This window comes from Heptranchias perlo, chromosome 20, assembly GCF_035084215.1.
Source record: "Heptranchias perlo isolate sHepPer1 chromosome 20, sHepPer1.hap1, whole genome shotgun sequence".
Lineage (NCBI taxonomy): Eukaryota > Metazoa > Chordata > Chondrichthyes > Hexanchiformes > Hexanchidae > Heptranchias > Heptranchias perlo.
Genome location: NC_090344.1, coordinates 51,792,005 through 51,814,315, shown reverse-complemented (window position 1 = coordinate 51,814,315; position 22,311 = coordinate 51,792,005). Strand labels below are relative to the sequence as shown.

General features: G+C 43.0%; 1 protein-coding gene across 1 annotated transcript in view; it reads left to right on the top strand.

The window, feature by feature from the left end:
* LOC137335881 (WW domain-binding protein 1-like) overlaps positions 1 to 16,245 on the top strand; it is a 29,122-nt gene extending 12,877 nt beyond the window's left edge. Inside the window, exons 2-4 of the mRNA XM_068001384.1 lie at positions 8,587 to 8,689; positions 9,861 to 10,022; positions 10,528 to 16,245. Of these exons, the coding sequence (XP_067857485.1) occupies positions 8,587 to 8,689; positions 9,861 to 10,022; positions 10,528 to 11,174 (912 nt within the window). The 3' untranslated portion in view covers positions 11,175 to 16,245. The remainder of the gene's footprint in view (positions 1 to 8,586; positions 8,690 to 9,860; positions 10,023 to 10,527) is intronic.
* Positions 16,246 to 22,311: the final 6,066 nt, after the last annotated feature.

Genomic DNA, 22,311 nt, shown 5'->3' with positions numbered 1-22,311 from the left:
GAGGGTTTCAGCAGCAGATAAGCTGAAGCAGAGGTGTAGAGGGACAATGTTAAGGAGTGGAAGTGGGCGGCCTTTGTGATGGAGAGGATATGGGGTTGGAAGCTCAGCTTAGGGTGAAATAGGATGCCAAGGTTGCAAATTCAGTTTGAGCCAGTGGCCAGGAAGAGAGCTGGAATAGAGACAGTCGAGAGAGGTGGTGGTGAGGTTGAGCTGGGTGTCGTCAGTGTACGTGTGGAACTTGACGTCGTGTCTTCGGGTGATGTCGCTGAGGGGCAGTATGTAGAGAAATGGGAGGGAGCCAAGGATAGATCCTTGAGGCACTCCAGTGGTAACGTACGGAGGCGGGAAGGGAAGCCATTGCAGGAGATTCTCTGACTACAACTGGATAGATAAGAGTGGAACAAGGCAAGGGCAGTCCCACTCAGCTGGACAATGGAGGAGAGGTGTTGGAGGAGAATGGTGTGGTCAACCGTGTCAAAGGCTGCAGAGGTGGAGAAGGATGAGGAGGGATAGTGCGCCTTGGTCACAGTCATAGAGGATGTCATTTGTTTCTTTGATTAGGACCGTTTCAGTGCTGTGGCGGGGGAGAAACCTGTTGGAGAGGCTCAAAGGGAGTTAGGAGTTAAACTTAGGGAGTTAGGAGTTAAACTAAAAAATAGGACCTCAAAGGTAGTAATCTCAGGATTGCTACCAGTGCCACGGGCTAGTCAGAGTAGGAATGACAGGATAGCTAGGATGAATACGTGGCTTGAGAGATGGTGCAAGAGGGAGGGATTCAAATTCCTGGGCCATTGGAACCGGTTCTGGGGGAGGTGGGACCAGTACAAATTGGACGGTCTGCATCTGGGCAGGACTGGAACCAATGTCCTCGGGGGAGTGTTTGCTCGTGCTGTTGGGGAGGGTTTAAACTAATGTGGCAGGGGGATGGGAACCGATGCAGGAAGTCAGTGGGAAGTAAAGTGGTGACAGAAACAAAAGGCAGGAAGGGAGAGTGTACAAAACATGACCGGACAGATGGTCTGAGAAAGCAGGGCAAAGACCAAGGGAAGTCGAGATTAAACTGCATTTATTTCAATGCAAGAAGTCTGATGGGCAAGGCAGATGAACTCAGGGCATGGATGGGTACATGGGACTGGGATGTCATAGCTATTACTGAAACATGGCTAAAGGAGGGGCAGGACTGGCAGCTCAATGTTCCAGGGTACAGATGCTATAGGAAAGACAGAGCAGGAGGTAAGAGAGGAGGAGGAGTTGCGTTCTTGATTAGGGAGAACATCACGGCAGTAGTGAGAGGGGATATATCCGAGGGTTCGCCCACTGAGTCTATATGGGTAGAACTGAAAAATAAGAAGGGAGAGATCACTTTGATAGGATTGTACGACAGACCCCCAAATAGTCAACGGGAAATTGAGGAGCAAATATGCAAGGAGATTACAGACAGCTGCAAGAAAAATAGGGTGGTAATAGTAGGGGATTTTAACTTTCCCAACATTGACTGGGACAGCCATAGCATATGGGGCTTGGATGGAGAGAAATTTGTTGAGTGTATTCAGGAGGAATTCCTCATTCAGTATGTGGATGGCCCGACTAGAGAGGGGGCAAAACTTGACCTCCTCTTGGGAAATAAGGAAGGGCAGGTGACAGAAGTGTTCGTGAGGGATCACTTTGGGACCAGTGATCATAATTCCATTAGTTTTAAGATAGCTATGGAGAATGATAGGTCTGGCCCAAAAGTTAAAATTCTAAATTGGGGAAAGGCCAATTTTGATGGTATGAGACAGGAACTTTCAGAAGTTGATTGGGAGAGTCTGTTGGCAGGCAAAGGGACGTCTGGTAAGTGGGAGGCCTTCAAAAGTGTGTTAACCAGGGTTCAGGGTAAGCACATTCCTTATAAAGTGAAGGGCAAGGCTGGTAGAAGTAGGGAACCTTGGATGACTCGGGAGATTGAGGCCCGAGTCAAAAAGAAGGAGGCGGCATATGACATGCATAGGCAGCTGGGATCAAGTGGATCCCTTGAAGAGTATAGAGATTGCCGGAGTAGAGTTAAGAGAGAAATCAGGATGGCAAAAAGGGGACATGAGATTGCTTTGGCAGATAAGGCAAAGGAGAATCCAAAGAGCTTCTACAAATACATAAAGGGCAAAAGAGTAACTAGGGAGAGAGTAGGGCCTCTTAAGGATCAACAAGGTCATCTATGTGCGGAACCACAAGAGATGGGTGAGATCCTGAATGAATATTTCACATCGGTATTCACGGTTGAGAAAGGCATGGATGTTAGGGAACGTGGGGAAATAAATAGTGATGTCTTGAGGAGTGTACATATTACAGAGAGGGAGGTGCTGGAAGTCTTAACGCGCATCAAGGTAGATAAATCTCCGGGACCTGATGAAATGTATCCCAGGACGTTTATGGGAGGTTAGGGAGGAAATTGCGGGTCCCCGAGCAGAGATATTTGAATCATCGACAGCTACAGGTGAGGTGCCTGAAGATTGGAGGGTAGCAAATGTTGTGCCTTTGTTTAAGAAGGGCGGCAGGGAAAAGCCTGGGAACTACAGACCGGTGAGCCTGACATCTGTAGTGGGTAAGTTGTTAGAGGGTATTCTGAGGGACAGGATCTACAGGCATTTGGAGAGGCAGGGACTGATTAGGAACAGTCAGCATGGTTTTGTGAGAGGAAAATCATGTCTCACAAATTTGATTGAGTTTTTTGAAGGGGTAACCAAGAAGATAGATGAGGGCTGTGCAGTAGAAGTGGTCTACATGGACTTCAGCAAAGCCTTTGACAAGGTACCGCATGGTAGGTTGTTACATAAGGTTAAATCTCACGGGATCCAAGGTGAGGTAGCCAATTGGATACAAAATTGGCTTGACGACAGAAGACAGAGGGTGGTTGTAGAGGGTTGTTTTTCAAACTGGAGGCCTGTGACCAGCGGTGTGCCTCAGGGATCGATGCTGGGTCCGCTGTTATTTGTTATTTATATTAATGATTTGGATGAGAATTTAGGAGGCATGGTTAGTAAGTTTGCAGATGACACCAAGATTGGTGGCATTGTGGACAGTGAAGAAGGTTATCTAGGATTGCAACGGGATCTTGATAAATTGAGCCAGTGGGCCGATGAATGGCAGATGGAGTTTAATTTAGATAAATGTGAGGTGATGCATTTTGGTAGATCGAATCGGGCCAGGACCTACTCTGTTAATGGTAGGGCGTTGGGGAGAGTTATAGAACAAAGAGATCTAGGAGTACAGGTTCATAGCTCCTTAAAAGTGGAGTCACAGGTGGATAGGGTGGTGAAGAAGGCATGCGGCATGCTTGGTTTCATTGGTCAGAACATTGAATACAGGAGTTGGGATGTCTTGTTGAAGTTGTACAAGACATTCGTAAGGCCACACTTGGAATACTGTGTACAGTTCTGGTCACCCTATTATAGAAAGGATGTTGTTAAACTAGAAAGAGTGCAGAAAAGATTTATTAGGATGATACTGGGACTTGATGGTTTGACTTACAGGGAGAGGTTAGACAGACTGGGACTTTTTTCCCTGGAGAGTAGGAGGTTTAGGGGTGATCTTATAGAAGTCTATAAAATAATGAGGGGCATAAATAAGGTAATAGTCAAAATCTTTCCCCAAATGTAGGGGAATCTATAATGAGGGGGCATAGATTTAAGGTGAGAGGGGAGAGATACAAAAGGGTCCAGAGGGGCAATTTTTTCACTCAAGGGGTGGTGAGTGTCTGGAACGAGCTGCCAGAGGCAGTAGTAGAGGCGGGTACAATTTTGTCTTTTAAAAAGCATTTGGACAGTTACATGGATAAGATGGGTATAGAGGGATATGGGCCAAGTGCAGGCAATTGGGACTAGCTTAGTGGTGTCAACTGGGCGACATGGACATGTTGGGCCGAAGGGCCTGTTTCCATGTTGTAACTTCTATGATTCTATGAAAGATGGAGATGCGGGAAAGATAGGCACGGATTTGGGAAGTGACAACTTGCTGTCGAACTTTGGAGAGGAAAGGGCAGCTGGAGAGGAAAGGGCAGTTCCCCTCCAAGTCACACACCATCCCGACTTGGAAATATATCGCCGTTCCTTCATTGTCGCTGGGTCAAAATCCTGGAACTCCCTTCCTAACAGCACTGTGGGAGAACCGTCACCACACGGACTGCAGCGGTTCAAGAAGGCGGCTCACCACCACCTTCTCGAGGACAATTAGGGATGGGCAATAAATGCTGGCCTCGCCAGCGACGCCCACATCCCGTGAACGAATAAAAAAAAACATTTACAATATCAAGCTAGCGTGGAGGCTAGGAAGGGATATTGGATGGTCAGCAGTTTAGTGGGAATAGAGTCAAGAGAGAGGAGGTGGGTCTCATGGACAAGATGAGGGCATATGGGGAGATGGGACAGAAACTAGAGAAAGATATGAGTTCAGGCTTTAGGGCAAGGGTGGGGGTGCTTAGCTTGCTGGGCATGGGGAAGGGTGGGGGTGCTTAGCTTGCTGGGCATGGGGAAGAGAAGGATGTGGCAGAGGCAGCTGAACGGATAGTCTTAATTTTAGTGACAAGTCCATGAGCTCCTCACACTTGTTGGAGGTCAGGGTGGAGGGTGCAGGGAAGAGAGGTTTAAGAAGATGGTTGGTAGTGGAGAAACATGGCAGGATGATCTTGGAGTAGTGAGCAGTTTTGGCAGAGGAGGAGGGCAGGGCTCGATTGTGCTGGCATTGAATGGCTAAACCAATTATGTGCCTATGTGCTCAAGTTTACGCCTCTTGGATTTAATGGAGCGAAGCTGTGGTTGGTACCAGGGGAATGACCAGGGCGGTAGAGAGGAAGGGATTTGCTGGGGATAGGGGCATCAAAGGAGGAGGAGGTGTGATTGAGCTGACCGATTGCTGCAGCAGTATCATGGCAAACGGATGGCCAAAGGCTCGGGAATTAGGTGTTTGAAAGTGCCTTTGTAAGTGATTTGTGGGAGAGTTTTTTCCAGGGACAGATGCAGAGGGAAGTGGGGTTGGAAGGGGAAAAGCGGATGTGAGTCCTGAGGGATACAAGGATGTGATCAGAGATAGCGTTATCTGTGATTGAGAGGATGAGAATGGAGAGGTCACATGACTTGGCACGGTCAAGGGGGTGGCCGTGAATATGGGTAGGAGACGTTATATGCACATAAGAAATAGGCCCCTCGAGTTTGCTCCGCCATTCAAATGCAGTTGATGTGTATATGGACTTTCAAAAGGCATTTGATAAAGTACCGCATGGCAGGCTTGTCATCAAGATTGCAGCCCATGGAATAAAAGGGGACAGTAGCAACATGGATACAGAATTGGCTAAGTGACAGGAAACAAAGAGTAGTGGTCAACGGTTGTTTTTCAGACTGGAGGGAGGTGTACAGTGGTGTTCCCCAGGGGTCGGTGCTGGGACCATTGCTTTTCTTGATATATATTCATGACTTGGACTTGGGTGTACAGGGCACAATTTCAAAATTTGCAGACGACACAAAACTTGGAAGGGTAGTGAACAGTGAGGAGGATAGTGATCGGCTTCAAGAGGATATTGACAGGCTGGTGGCATGGGCGGACACGTAACAGATGAAATTTAAAGCAGAAAAATGCGAAGTGATACATTTCGGTATGACGAATGAGGAGAGGCAATATATAAACTAGAGGGTACAATTCTAAATTCTAATCAAGAAGGCAAATGGAATGTTGGCCTTTATATCTAGAGTATAAGGGGGCAGAAGTTATGCTGCAGCTATACAAAACCCTGGTTCGACCACACCTGGAGTACTGTGAGCAGTTCTGGGCAACGCACCTTCGGAAGGACATATTGGCCTTGGAGGGAGTGCAGCGTCGGTTTACTAGAATGATACCCGGACTTCAAGGGTTAAGTTACGAGGAGAGATTACACAAATTGGGGTTGTATTCTCTAGAGTTTAGAAGGTTAAGGGGTGATCTGATCGAAGTTTATAAGATATTAAGGAGAACAGATAGGGTGGATCGAGAGAAACTATTTCCGCTGGTTGGGGATTCTAGGAGTTGGGGGCACAGTCTAAAAATTAGAGCTAGACCTTTCAGGAGCAAGATTAGAAAACATTTCTACATGCATAGGGTGGTAGAAGTTTGGAACTCTCTTCCGCAAACGGCAATTGATACTAGCTCAATTGCTAAATTTAAATGTGAGATAGATAGCTTTTTGGCAACCAAAGGTATTAAGGGATATGGGCCAAAGGCAGGTATATGGAGTTAGATCACAGATCAGCCATGATCTTATCAAATGGCGGAGCAGGCACGAGGGGCTGAATGGCCTACTCCTGTTCCTATGTTCCTAAAAGGGGTACAGGAACAGAGACACCTGGGGGCATATGTGCACAAATCGTTGAAGGTGGCACGGCAGATTGAGGGGATGGTGGAGGCAGATTCAATCCTGGCTTTCAAAAGGAAACTGGATAAGTACTTGAAAGTAAAAAATTTGCAGGGCTATGGGGATAGGGTGGGGGAGTGGGACTAGCTGGATTGCTCTTGCATAGAGCCAGCACGGACTCAATGGGCTAAATGGCCTCCTTCCATGCTGCAACCTTTCTATGATTCTAATCAGATCATGGCTGATCTTCCACCTCAACTCCACTTTCCTGCCTGATTCCCCTGGAGTCCAAAAATCTCTCTATCTCAGCCTTGAATACATTCAACGACTCTGCATCCACAGGTAGAGAATTCCAAAGATTCACAACCCTCCGAGTGAAGAAACTCCTCCTCATCTCTGTCTTAAATGGCCAACCCCTTATCCTGCAACCAAGCCCCCTTGTTCTAGACTTTACAGCCATGGGAAACAACCTCTCAGCATCTACCCTGTCAAGCCCCCTCATAATCTTATATGTTTCAATGAGATCACCTCTCATTCTTCTAAACTCCTGAGAGTATAGGCCCATTCCACTCAACCTTGCCTCATAGGACAACCCTCTCATCCCAGGAATTAATCCAGTGAACTTTTGTTGCACTGTCTCTAAGGCAAGTATATCCTTCCTTAGATAAGGAGACCAAAACTATACGCAGTACTCCAGGTGAAGAGAGTTGTTAAGGGAGGATTAGCCTGCAACAGGCACGCTTGATGGGAAGGTCAGCGAGAGAAGAGGATGTGGCAGGTGGGGTTACTGCTCTTAAGGATGCAGCAAAGAGTGCCCTGATGGGGCCCTTGGGAGAATGTCAAGAGCATTAAACTTCTTCCTCTGCCACTTCATATGAAGTGGACAATTGTAAACAATTTTACAACACCAAGTTATAGTCCAACAATTTTATTTGAAATTCACAAGCTTTCGGAGGCTTCCTCCTTCCTCAGGTGAATGTTGTGGAAATGAAATCCTTGAACCCTTCGCATTTATAAATCACAGAACAATACCTGGTGATTACAGATAGTCTTTCCAACTGCCCGTTGCCAAGGCAATCACAGTGTGCAGACAGAGAGGTGTTACCTGCAAGGCCACCGAATATACAAACCACCAAAAAAAGAGAGAGAGAGAGAGAGAGAGAGAGAGGCAGAAACATAGAAAAGACAGCAAATAACCCGTTATATTAAAAACAGATAACATTTGTTCGCTGGTGGGGTTACGTGTAGCGTGACATGAACCCAAGATCCCGGTTGAGGCCGTCCTCATGGGTGCGGAACTTGGCTATCAATTTCTGCTCGACGATTTTGCGTTGTTGTGTGTCTCGAAGGCCGTCTTGGAGTATGCTTACCCGAAGGTCGGTGGCTGAATGTCCTTGACTGCTGAAGTGTTCCCCGACTGGGAGGGAACCCTCCTGTCTGGCGATTGTTGCGCGGTGTCCGTTCATCCGTTGTCGCAGCGTCTGCATGATCTCGCCAATGTACCATGCTCCGGGGCATCCTTTCCTGCAACGTATGAGGTAGACAACGTTGGCCGAGTCACAGGAGTATGAACCGTGCACCTGGTGGGTGGTGTCCTCTCGTGTGATGGTGGTATCTGTGTCGATGATCTGGCATGTCTTGCAGAGGTTGCCGTGGCAGGGTTGTGTGGTGTCGTGGACGCTGTTCTCCTGAAAGCTGGGTAATTTGCTGCGAACGATACTTAATATGAAAGCGGCCAAGAACATCCAGGTTTGGAATGCACTGGAATGACTCCTTCCAAAGGGATGAGGCACATCATTGCTTTAGTTAAAATAATGGCATATTGACCAATTGGAAATTTGAATTCAAGTCTCCCTGCCTGCCTGCAATTCACAACCAATCTATTGCCTTGCAGTTGGGATGGACCATTTGGATCATTCCTCCCAGCAGTACTGAAATTTACTGCTTCTCAACATGTAACATTGCCTTTGTGGAACTCTTTGCTCATTCCATTTAGAAAAAAATGTAAGGAATGCTTAAATTTGAATATTTTAATTCAGGTGTCTTGTTGGAATCCTTCTGGTTGTTTTTTTTTCCAAGATCACTTTCCTTGATTTAAAGTGAGTGTGTGTAACACCTTTTTGTCTGCAACAATTTTTCATACTACCTTTATTCCCTTCTATTTCTCTTCCATCTTGTTAGTGGTTCATTGTGTACCTGTGGACTGTTTTTACTCTTTCTCATCTTTTCAGGCCAAAGAACTATGCTTCGGAGTGAACAACGAGCCTTACTGGTGTGAGACAGGATACTGCTGTGGGGAGACTGAGTGTTGCACCTACTATTACGAACTATGGTGTAAGTTTCTAGAATGGGCACAGAAACTTGCTTTAGTTGTTGGAGGATTGTGTTTCTCAAGGTCTTAGACATAAAGTTATTGAAGATCAGAAGGTGGGAGTTTAAGCCCCATTCCAGGCCAGGGGCATCCAACCTTTTTTGAGAAGTGCGCTGGATCCCTTGTGTCATAGCTAGTGTATGCCATGTGTAGGTCATCACTAGCCCCATACACAGTGCTCCATTTGTCACAAATTGTAGCAATTTACTGCTGTCACTCAAAACGCTCACGATGGATCCAGTGATCCATCTTACAGTTGGGTGCTCTCCATGGTGTATACCTGCCTATGCACATGAGATGGAGCAGTGATATTTTCATTGAGGAGCTGCGCCATGGCCCAGATGAAATTGGGAAGTGGGCCTATTCAGCCCACATCAGGCCATTGGATCTAGGCTGATCGTTCAACGCAATACTGAGGGAATCCTGCGTGGTCAGAGGTGCCATCCTTAGGAGGAGATGTTAAAGCAAGGCCCATCTGCCTGTTCCAGTGGTTTAGGCAGATGTTGAAAATCCCATGACACTATCCAAAGAAGAGCAGGGAGTTCTCCCAGTTTCCTGGTTGGTGTTAATTTTGGTGGTTTTGATTGGAGGTAGAATATCAGCCAAGACAGCAAGAGAACTTTCTGCAGTTCTTTAAATAGTGTCACGGGATCTTTGACATCCACCTGAACAAGTAGACGTGGCCTCTGTCTCATTGGAAAGATGACACCTCCAACTATGCAGCATTCCCTCGATACTGCACTTGAACATTAGCTCAGACTATGTACTGAAGTCTTAGAGTGGAGTTGAAATGCACAGGCTTTATTGGGTGACATCCACCTTCCCTCACTCTGTCATTGATGCCTACCTCCCATAGGCGAACTGCTCCAACAGATTATTTAAAGTAAGACTATTCTAAATGGCATCCAAAAGCATTAATGTAGATAGGTGATGTTGTGCCTTTGAACGGTGCTATATTTGTAAATAATGGTGCTAGTTACAGCTGTGGAATGAAAGCTAATTCCAGCTGTTGTAAGTATATGGACTTGGTCCTTGCAGAGTTAAGTTAAACCTGAACGGTTTGTACACATCAAATTAACTCATCCAAGTATAATGCAATTCTGAACAGCACTTCATTTTGTTTGACCATGGCAGGGTTCTGGTTGGTCTGGACTATCATTATTATGCTTAGCTGTTGCTGTGCTTATCGGCACCGGCGTGTGAAACTGCGACTGCAACAGGAGCAACGTCAGAGGGAGATCAGCTTGATGGCCTACCAGGGTGCTAGTACCTACACAACACAACCGTTGGACTTAAGTGAGTAGACCTTGTTTATTAAATCAGTGCAGAGGGGCATTACGCAACAATCGTAATTGTTGTTAAATCCCAATTTTTAAATTCTCTGAATAAAAATAGAAAATGCTGGAAATATATAGCAGGTCTATAAAGAAAAAGGGTGTAGCTTCTTTATCAGAACTGCAAACTGAAAGATAAGGCTGAATAAAATGAAGTACAGCAAGGGGACAGATTTGTGGAAATTGCTAATTTCTCACACATTCTTTCCCCTTTGAGTTGCACTGTTGGAGGAAGTGTCTGAATTTTACTCTTCCTGTGCTATACCTTTCTTACAAGTCTTTGATGCTGATAATGGGTACAAAAATTACCATCTCTTCCAAGCAAAAGGAAGCTTCACCTTGAGTAGAAAAATGATCATGAACTTCAATTTGATATTTGACACATGTACCCTGTATTTAACAATCGCTACAATTCATGTCACACAGTCACATTCCACCAGTTAATTCTCCTTTATTTCCCTCGATAGGATTCTGGACAAACTGCAAGCTTCCAGACTATGAGGAGGTGGCAGGCCACCCACCAACACCCCCACCTCCCTACACTGAACTACAGCAGCAGAATGCACAGACCTCTAACCATGAAAACGCTGTTGTAGAGAGTCAACCTCAGGAGTCTGTAACCTCACTAGTGCAAGAGGATGAGACAGAGGCAGCTCCGCAAGAAGCAGAGTCCAACTCATCTATTTGTGGACAGGAAGATGACCATCATGTGTCTGACACTTCCATGGGGACATTGCCCAGTTGTCCAAGGGACAGAGTAAATGGTGATATAATTGGAGATGAGGAATCTGCTGTACTTACAGCTTCTGATTTTAAAACCTTGGACGTGGATTCTCATTTGTGCGACCAAGGAGAAGTGAAAGAAGAAAGCTCCTCGAGGCACAGGAGGATCACTGGAGACTCTGGCATAGAGGTGTGTGTGTGCCAGATGGATGAGGACCCTTACCACGAGGAAGTGGGCCTGATGGGCGGTGTTGGTGCCCAGGAATGTTGTGAGGCCCAGTCCTCTTGTAACTCACACTTTAGTGCCGAGCAGGTCTCCAAGCAGGCTCAAAATATGCAGCCTCAGCAACCTTCTGCAAAAGAACAAGAGGAGGACAATGATGCTGTGTAACGTGTGCCACTGTTACTGGTACTTGAGAGTAAAGCAGATGGTGCAATCTATGACTGCTGACTGTTCAGCGTTAATTCTGAGCTCATGTAATGTTTTCCATAAGGTGCCCTAAGTACATCAGGTGCAAGAATCAGATTGTAGCCTATAGATGTAGAGTTTGGGATCTGTCCAGGGTTTCACAATCAGGTTGCCTGCTCATAAGCCAGATTTCCTGCTAGCATTTTTTTAAAAATTGACTCTAGCATTATATAATGCATTGGTGATTTTCAAATTTTTGTCTTCAGAACCTCTTACCGAAAACATTAAGGATTGTTTTGTCATTTTAAAAATTTCACTTCAGTTCTTATGTTTTACTTTTTAAAAAGGGAAAAAAAAAACTTTTCTCTAACCTCCTCCCAAGAACATGCCATTTTGAGTGGGAGAGGATGAGGCCTGTTAATCAGGCTTCTGCCAGTGCTGTTGTGCAGCTTTGATCAGAGGTATGCAAGAGTTACTTGGGTTGCTTTTCTCTTTGCAGTGGGCACATGCCCCCTACACTCACAGCTCCTCACAAAAAGGCCTGTCTGGGATCGATAGGTCAGTACGTGGTGACTCTATGCCCTGTGGTGCAGCACATTGATTCATTACTGCCATATGCCCCCAGGGTGTCTTTTTCACTTTGATAATGTATTAAAAGAGTGAACCTGTTGGATTCATGTTACCCATCTGAAACACCCTGGTTACTGGTCGTGCTTTTGAGATGGGGGCTTAGTTTTAACATGTGTTGTTTAGGCTGCACTAATGCATCAGGTATTTCTAAATACAAGTTTACTTTTTTAAGTTTAATTTTAGATTTGACCTATTAACTATATTTCTGTGGTACTGTTGGTAGAAGTTTGTTTAACTGAAAAACATTTTACCAATGAATGTTGATGTACTAAGTGAAATACCAAGCCTTCACATTAATGTTAAGTATAGCATTTACAGCAAAAAAAAGTCAAACCTAAGGCATTCACATATAGGATACTAATGCTGTTTGTACCAGGAGATAGATAATAGTGTGAGATGTGTACCATATGTTATACAGTTGCTCTGCCCAGCTGACACATAATCTCAGTGTTGTCACTAGGATTTCAGCAGTGCTGGGTGTGTTGAGATTTTCATCATAAATTGTGGAAAATCATGCAATAGTACAGTTCTAAATCCTGCTCTTCCAAATTTGGGCTATGTCTGGAGAGAGCATTTTGAGCTGTGTAACAATAGGGTGAAATACTGGTGGGTACAGTATCACTGTGGGTGAGAGCAATTGGAGATGTAATAATTATATTGGCACAATGTTAAAGTGTATTGCTGTTCTCTCATGGCCTATAGGTGCCATTATTGTTAAATAACCTGGTGACAACACTGAATCTATATTGCTGCCGTTGTGGTTGTGACAGTTCACTTTAAAACAAAGTGTTAAGTACAGAGTTGTACAAGAATAGACAACCTTATGTACCTCTGATTAATTTGATGTCTGTTAAGTCAGTGTAGAGGGGCAGAAAACATTAAAAATGACTCTGCAGAACTTGTGTCTGAAAGTTCACAGAAAAGCCAAATATTACACGTGAGCTGGAAGGAAAAATAGTGTCATAACAGAGGTGCTGCAGAACACTGGGGAGATTGGTGCACAGAAAATATCCCAACTGTGTGATACCTATAGCTCAGGAATTGTACCCATGGGCTCTGCCAGACCTATATTCCTAACACTCCCCCAAAAATGGAAAAAAGCATCGGTCTCATGAGCCACACTGAAAATGCTGCTAAAAATCACACTACAAAAAATAAAAAGGAAGCTAGATTGAGAATTAAGCAAAGGATAGTAGGTTTTTGAAGCAGGAAAGGAACACACAAACGAATATTTGAGTTGAGAATGATTTGTGCATTGTATTAAAAATGGAGAGAAATGGTCCTATGCTTCATAAAACATTTGATAGGATAAAGGACGAAAGAGTAATCGGTGCCTTGCAATGATGGAAAAGACAGGAGGAATCTTCACTGGGAGGTACAAGCAGCAGTAAGAGTTTTTGTTTTTTGAGTTAATTGACAAAACAGACATTGATTAGAAGCGGAATAAGACGAGGATGTGTTACATCACACATCTTTTCAATATGCACTCTGAACTCACTGAAAGGAATCTGAATCATTTATAAATTTGATTCAACATCAATGGAGAACTGATAATCTAAGGCCAGTACCACAGATGCAAGATGTGTTTACAACAGATACTTGAGAATGAAATTCAGCCATATTTGGAATGTTGATTGAAAATGGATGCTAAGAAGACAAACTCAATGATAACCACAAACAACAAAAACTTGCATTCCGCTAGCGCCTTTTACATAACCAAACGTCACAAGCCACAACACTGGAGAAAGGAAGAGCAGCTTCTAAAAGTTGACCTTCAAGTGAACAGAGAAACATAGAGCAAGTAGAGAGAGTGTTGTTTACTTGGGTCATCCAGTATCATCAGATGGGTGAAATAATGAAGTTAAAGAAAAGATAACAATGGCAAAAAAAGGCACATGAAAGAGTTTATGTACAACTGAAACACCAAGCTGGTGGTGAGCAAAATGTTTAATTTTTTGTGGTCCACAGACTTGAACGGATGTGAAAATTTGACCATGATCAAAGAAGATAGGTGATGACTGGAGGCCTTTGAGTTCTGGTGTTGTAGACATGTGTGGAAAATTAGTTGAACAAGGAAGACCAATGAGGCTCCTTGAATTAGCACAAAAGAGAAAACTGAAAAGGCCGATTAGGATGAGAGAAATGGCAGATTGCGGGCACGTTATTCAGGAGTCAGAAGGAAAGTAGTTCTCTAGGAAACTTGATGGTCACAGAACCAGGGACAGGTAAAGAATAATGCGGCTGGATGATAGGATGGAAAGGACAGGTGTAACTACAATCCACCTGAGCAAAGATGGGAAAATTTGGAGTGCTTTGGCCATAAACCTGGAGAGCAAAGAAGAGAGAGATAAGGACAGTTGAACAAATCTTCGGATACTCAGACAGTCTTTTTATGTAAGTAATCAGGTGTCCTTTTTAAGTATATTAGCTTGAGGGAGATTTGCCATTTTTGCAGTAGTGCAGTGTGGTTATATTTTGATGCCTTTTTAAAATGAAACATTTTAATTTTGTAATACTTTGATAGAGACACGTTGATAGAAAATGCATGTTCGAAGGTGTGATGAAATTTCATTGTACTATCTCTGAAAATTACAGTGCTGAAGTCTTTTATATAAAAAATGTTTTAAAAACACATGGGTTCTTTGCTGCCGCTGCTTGAGATAGTGAATTTTGTTAATTATTTTGAACACTCTTGGAGTCGATGGAAAACAGACCTGTCTGATCCTGCACACAAACTTATCTCTGCAATCCCCAAGCAATAAAATTAAAAATGTGATGTACAAGATGCAGACTGGTCACATAGAGTGACAGATTTGGGGGATTTCCATTACATGTTATTTATAGCAGTATTAGATATGCATTCATTAAACACTGGTTTACAAACAGCAAAAATTTGCCCCAAAAGTATTAAAACTATTATAGTCCAGCCCACTGTCAGCTAGGCAGCATGTGTGTTCTTTATCTCAAACGCAGACTAGAATTCTACTGTCTTTTAAAAGCACTCCATCTTGTGGTGTGTGTGTGCATAGAGGTTTCACTTGCCGTATGACATTGTCCCCACTGATGACATGGAAATTCTCATGTACAGGAAAATCCCACTTAAAATAGTGCATGGGGACCACTCTTGCATAGAGCCAGAAATTTCAGCACAGAAGGAGGCCATTTGTTAGGCCTTTGCCGGTGCTAGCTCCATATCTGAAAGATCCACTCGAATCCCATTTTCCTGCTCTTTTCCTGTGCACTTCAATATTATCCTTGAGGTGTTTATCTAATTCACTCTCATGCTGTGACTGATTCAGCTTCAATGTGGTATGCATATTACATATTCTAACTTTGTATGTTTGAAGTTATGGGACTGAGGTTTTGAAAGGGCTGTTGCCTCATTGATGAATAAATCCTAAATCTGAACACCAAAATTTGTTAGTATCATCAACTTAAGGTATCTGCAAATTAATGGGATCAAGGATGAAACATTATATGTGGTTCCCAGAGCTCTGTAGTACATAGAGAAAAAGTTTAGACACTTCTATTAAATTCCTCTTAATCATCTGTGCAGAAGTGTTCAAAGTGCTCAGTGAATCAGTAATATTAAAGTTATAATTAGCAATAAAATCATAAAGGAGTAACTTAGAACAATTTTTCCACATCTGTACTCCTCCTGATAAGAGGTACAGATACACATAGCTTTATCAACACTCTTCCTTGCTCAGTTCAACTTAGGAGGACTTTTCATTTTGGGTCTTCATTGTTGGCATTAAACACTCCAAGGTCTGATATTTCACAGCAAGATGCAAAGTAATGATCAGAAGAGCATCCACTGCTGCACCAGGGTAATGTTTTCCCATGTCCCACACCAACCATCCCTTGAGTGAGATTGCCTATCAGGAGCAGTTTTCTGCTGTGGATCCCTGGATTGAAACCATCTCTAACCAACTATTTCGTTTCAGATGTTTCCAGGTTCCTCCTTGCCCTTCTGCCCATCCTTTTAGCATGTTTCTGCATTTTCTTGTATTCATCCTAGTAAGCCCCTTCCTTTTCTCCCGACACGATTTGTATCATAGAATGATGAGGTAGAGGTGGTTGTTCCTGTTTATTTCACTTTAATCTGTGTTAATTTAATTAGATTAGACTGAGCATGTAGGTTTTAGAAATATGTTTATTCTGCATGTGTTACTCCTTAAAGCTATTCCACCACTTCTCTGCTGAAATATTGTTGAACCTTTTCCAATCCATTTGTTCTTGTTGCTCCCTAATTTCTTTGAATTTAGCCCTCTAAAAGGAATATAGCTGACTCCTGGTCTTGGGTATTTCTGACTACCAGATCATTTTGAATTTGATCATTCTGATTGCTGTTCCCCAGGAGTGCTACTGTTTCCATCTCCTGTATGTATCCGGGTCATTAATAAATACCATGTCAAGATGAGTACTGCCTGTAGTGGCTTCCTTGATGCACTGCGTCATGAAGTATTCATGCATTACATTTATCTGAACCACTTGGGATTGACCAGTTTTCATTCAGTTATTAACACCTCCCATTACATTAACTTTCCTATCCTCGCGTACTATTCCTATCTCTTTGTAGAATTATCCTTCTTATGCTGACCTGAAGGTCTGTAGGAGTGCTGAGTGTAAGCTTGGATTTTTCCATATTTAAGATCTTTAACTAGAGTAGTTAATTTTCTAGATTGCCTCGTCCCATGTGATCAACTCTTTTACTTCCCAGGTGTCTCTGATATCTAGGGTTACACCATCTCCTTTTCTGAATACATTTATACCCTTGAATGTTGAATTAATTTCCATACTCTGGTATTTTAGCTATGTTTCTGTTATTCCCATTACATTGTAGTTAGTTACTGCTGCAACAGCCTCCAGTTCTTATATTACATTTCCTACATCACAACTTTGACTACATTTCAAAAGTACTTAATTGGCTGTAAAGCACTTTGGGGTGTCCTGAGGTCACGAAAGGTACTACATATTCTTCTAGAGATCACGTATGTACATCTTATAGATTTACCTCCATTCATGCCCCTCAGTATCTGCCCATTCCTGGTCTTTGGTTCAGGTGCCTTTCTGGATATTATTGTCCGTACCCACCTGTTGACTATCATCTAACTAGTCTTGTCTGGCATTTGGTTTCTTCCTTGCCATCCCCAAACCTATCCAGTTTAAATGATTTCTAATTGCTGCCTCAATGTTCCTCAAGTCTTTTTGTCCTTATTTTGTTAAGGTACAGCCCATCTCTTCTGTACCAGTTCTGTTTGTTCTGAAAATCTTCCCAGTTGTGTATGGTATAAACATTGTGGTTTTTACATGAGGTTGCCAGCCACTCATTCATATCCTCAATTTTCTTGGTGAATTCTCCATTCCCAATTTTGAGTTTAGAGGCAATCCTCAAGTATGTGACTTTTAAGACCCTTATTATTTCTCCTAATGCTGTTTGCCCCTACATGGACTGCCACCACTGTGCCCCTTATACCCTTCAGTAACCTTCTAACCTTTCTTCAATATGTAGTGCCCAGTGCCGGGTAGACAGCTCACTAAGTTTATAGGTGTGGTCTTTACGACACATCTGGCTATCTACTTTCTCTGAGTAAAGAATCCCCATAACCTCAAACTCTGTGATTTAGAATCATAGAATCACAGAAGTTTACAACATGGAAACAGGCCCTTCGGCCCAACATGTCCATGTCGTCCAGTTTATACCACTAAGCTAGTCCCAATTGCCTGCACTTGGCCCATATCCCTCTATACCCATCTTACCCATGTAACTGTCCAAATGCTTTTTAAAAGACAAAATTGTACCCGCCTCTACTACTGCCTCTGGCAGCTCGTTCCAGACACTTTCCAAACTGTTTCAGTCCAAGCTGGGCTCCCTTTTTCTAGCGTCTCTTCTGAGACCATATTTCCTGCTGCATTTCATAGACAGTGCCTGGATTCTGTTCATTATTGTTCATTACAGGTTCACAGGTTTTCTTACTACCTTAACCAATTTTAATTTTCTACGATCCCCATTTCCTCAGCGCTTTCTCTATTTGATGGTAATTTTAAAGATCCGATTATGGTTTGCTCTGGAAGTCTGGAGTTAGTTGGACATTTCGTTGACCTGTAATAAGCAATTGCCTCATCCCTTCTTCTATTAAAACCTGACTTGCTTTGGGAGCCATCCTACAGTAAACATATTATTGCCTCCATCTTCCTCATACTTCTTTCTGTAATTAAAACAGAAAATGCTAGAAGTACGAAGCAGGTCTGGCAGAATCTGTGGAGAGAGAAACAAAGTTAACGTTTCAGATGGATGGTGTATTGAGGCACACAGACTGGAAATGAGTCGCCATGTTTCAAGAGAAGATGGGTGGGGTAAGAAAATCATTTGCTCCCTCTGGTGTTGGGAGTTGGTGCCACCTGCATCTTCCACTCAGCAAAATATGTACATAGCAAAAGGATAATGTTGCTGTGGAATTTTATGGCAACAGGTGCAGCGATCCCTCTTCTGTGGGCACCACATGTCGAGTATCCTCCATCGCATCTGCAGTTCACAAGAGGAAGGTTATTCAGCCAATCTTAGTTCATCCATTCAGGATAACCCTAAAATCCATCCATTGGAGCATCCAATCGTTTCTTAAATAATTCCAGGGTTTCACCTCCACTACTCCAGCTGGATATCGTTCCATGTGTTGTGTGAAGAGCTTCCTGATATCAGTCCGAAATTAGTCCTACTCTCGTAATTTTTAGATTCTCCTTTTCGATACCATTCATTCAATCTTATACCTCAAAAAGATCACCAAGATATCTTATTTAAAGGTTGAAAAGCTCAAATCTCTCCAGTCTTTTCTCATAACCCAGACCTTTGACACGAGGGATCAGTCTTGTGACTCTTTGCATTGCCTCCAATGTTTGAATGTGTCTCGGTGATCAGAACTGGACATGGTACCAAGGTGTGGTCTGATCAGAGCACTGTACACGCTGTTCACCATCCTACTGTTTTGGTTATGCTGCAGTTCAATGTTCTATTGACTTTGTTTATTGCTGCTCTACATTGGTTGGATATGCTGCATCTTGTCTACTGGGACTCGTAGGTCTCTTTTAACTTCATCTGAGGCTATTTCAACTCCATTCTGTGTGTGTGTGTTCCCTTTGTTCTTTCCTGTGTGTAGCATTCATCTTCATTTGTTTTGTCCATTTACATATTTTGTCCAGCTCATTCTATAATTGAGCTGCCTTGTCCGATTCCACTGCGTCTCCTAGTCTGATATTATGTGCAAATTTGCCCAATTTCTGAATCCAAGTCATCGGTGTAAATTAGAAGCAGTAATGTTCTCAACATTAATTTCTGGGCACATCACCTGTCACTTTCACCCACCTTGCTGTAACTCCTCCTAACAAGAGTCTGTTGTTTTGTATCCTTAAGCCAATTTCTTATTCACAACAAGATTTACCCTGAATTCCCACAGTTTTGAGCTTAACTAATAGCCCTTTGTGTGGAACTTTTGACAAAAGCTTTCTGGAAGTCTTGGCACAACATGTTGTAAGGCTTTCAAGAGTCCACTTGTGCTGTCACTTCCTCAAAGAAGTCAAGGAGTTGGTGAAATTTATGAAGAAAAGCAGGTTTGAGTGGTCCCTCGGGTTTATTCATACTGTAGCTGGCATCTCAACATAAGGTGGCTGATAAAAGGATGAGCCTTCACATGAGTCACAGATGAGATTTAATAAAACCCCAATGAAGGTTCATCAACAACAACGAGCAGAAATGCTGAATATTTCTCAAGCTTCTGACCTAGTTTTTAACCCTCCCACTAGAAGTGGGAAGATGTGAATGCTCTAATCTATTTCCAGCCAATACATCTTACATTTTTCAAATGCTGCTGCTCAAACTCCCATGTATCGTCACATCTACAGCATGGTGGGATTTGATGTCTTCCCCCCCCAATGCTGCCCTGGGCTGGTGTGCGATTGAACCAAATGAGAAAATTGTTTTCTCAGACTGACTGGTCTAGGGATGTAGTCTCCCTGTTGGCACGTACTCATTTTAACCTGGTACTACATAAACTAATGTAGCTGTGGTCATGGGTGTATGTAAGGACTATGCTAGAATGTTGCACGACCTTTTGCTGCGAGTCCTGGTCTCAGTTTGAATACTGAACACCCTTGTGATAAAAACACCTTATCGAGCATGAGCTGTGTTTTACTACACCCATGCTCCTATATAAAAGGTGTTGAAATTCTATTTAACTTGAAATCACAGTAGGGTGATACTTGTATCTGAATGCATCTGAGGAGAGCAGATTCCAATATCCAAGGACTGTATTGACAGTATTGGTTGTATTGCGAGGCACCGTAATGCAGGTTCAACCATGCCCTGGACATTCTGGTGTCTAAAACAGCCTGACTTTATGGACATTGATCCGTTGGAGATCAATTCAGAGGAAAAACCTGGGATAGTTTCAAGACTTCAAAAATTATGAAAAGAGAATCAGAACTCAACATTTTCATTGAAAAGATTGAGTGGACACAACACCAGAATATCCAGGACATGATTTAAAATGACTTGAGAGGACATAAGTACAAAAGGAGCAGGTCTGAAGTGAGACTAGAATCATCGGAGAGTGTTTTGTTTCCTCACAAAATAGTGTTGAAAGACACCCAGCTAAAAAAGCAGGTGATAATGTTAATTTTTTACTCCAGAACATGCATTTCCTCCATCAGTACCATAGATCATTCTTGTATCTTGAAATACTTCCCCTTTAAAACTGTCAAATGGAAAAGGTTTGTTCATTTCATAGCATAACTGTGACTGAAACCCATTAGATAGTGATGTTCCAGCTCTCCTGTTAGACCTTAAGGCATTTCTGACCCTGCTCTGTCTCCAGCTCTCTGATTACCACCACAACCTCTCAACTGCCTTTGGCAGGAAATCCTCATGATGTGGCCCAGATTCTCGTTGGGTGCCTGGAACGACTCATTCACCAGTTAACATACCCTTGGGTTCCTGTGATCATAAATTCTTTGTTCCAAGGTCCCACCTTGCCAGCAGTAGTTTCAGCTCATGGGCTCACCAAAGCTCAGGGTTTGGTGGTTGACTGAACTCTTCTTTGGTACACGGACAGAGCAGCTTTAAAATCACATTCTTTGTTCCTGCCTAAACTCAATGTTAGCTTATTGCAGTAATTTTTTTTCCCCACCACCTTGCGTTTTTTCCACTGAATTACTGGAGTGCGGACAGGCAGAGTTCTGCATCCAACACCAGTACCACCGAGGACTTTTTCTTATGCGAACAAAGGCTTGGCTAAACCATCGCAACCAGCAAACTAGACTGTAAAATGCATCCCCTGAAGTGGTCAGGAATCACCAGGAAATATGGAATTTATCCTACCTTATCATATGTTTAGCAAGCAGCTCCCCGGAGCATTGTATAAACTGTGTCTGAGGATTACCGGCCTGGAAGATCAGTGTCCCAACATCAAAAGAAAAGCCGATGTAGTCCCAGAGCACCCGTTCCAAGGTCCCGTTTGTTTCTGGGGGTTAATGCTGGTAAAGCTGTTCCTGTTATGTTATTACCAGCTGTTTATTGATCCTGATTTATTGAATGTCTTGGGATTCTAGTATAGATCCAAAAGTAGGAACAGTTTGAAGTAGTTAATACTCAGCTTGACAGACTTGCATCGAAGACAATGTTCTAGATTCCTTAAAGAGGATATTATTTATTCACCAGTGGATCTTCCATCACATTATTGACAGGAAGTTGGAGGCGGTTCCAGAGAAAGGAGTGAGTAAAGAGGAGACAAAAGGTAAGAAACTCACTTCAGGGCCTAAAAGAGGGAGAGAAAATTACATTTAACTGTGTTTTTAAAAAAAAAAATTATAAAAGTTAAAAGCTAAAACTAATTTCTTTTTAACGATGTTAATTGGCATGTGAAAAAATATGGGTTAATAAATGAAAGCCAGCACGGATTTGTTAAAGGCAAATCGTGTTTGGCTAACTTGATTGAGTTTTTTGATGAGGCAACGGAGAGGATTGATGAGGGTAGTGCGGTTGATGTGTATATGGACTTTCAAAAGGCGTTTCATAAAGTACCACATAACAAACTTGTTGTCAAAATTGAAGCCCATGGGATTAAAGGGGCAGTGGCAGTGTGGATATGAAATTGGCTAAGCAGAAAGTAGTGGTGAACGGTTGATTTTCAGACCGGAGGGAAGTATGCAGTGGTGTCTCCCAGGGGTCGGAATTAGGACCACTGCTCTTTGATATAGATTAATGACCTGGACTTGGGTATACAGGGTATAATTTCAAAGTTTACAGATGAAACGAAAGTTGAAAATGTAGTAAATAATGGGGAGGATAGTAACAGACTTCAGGAGGACACAGACAGACTGGTGAAATGGGCAGACACAAGGCAGATGAAATTTAATGCAGAGAAGTGTGAAGTGATTCATTTTGGTAGGAAAAATGAGAAGAGGCAATATAAACTAAATGGCACAATTTTAAAGG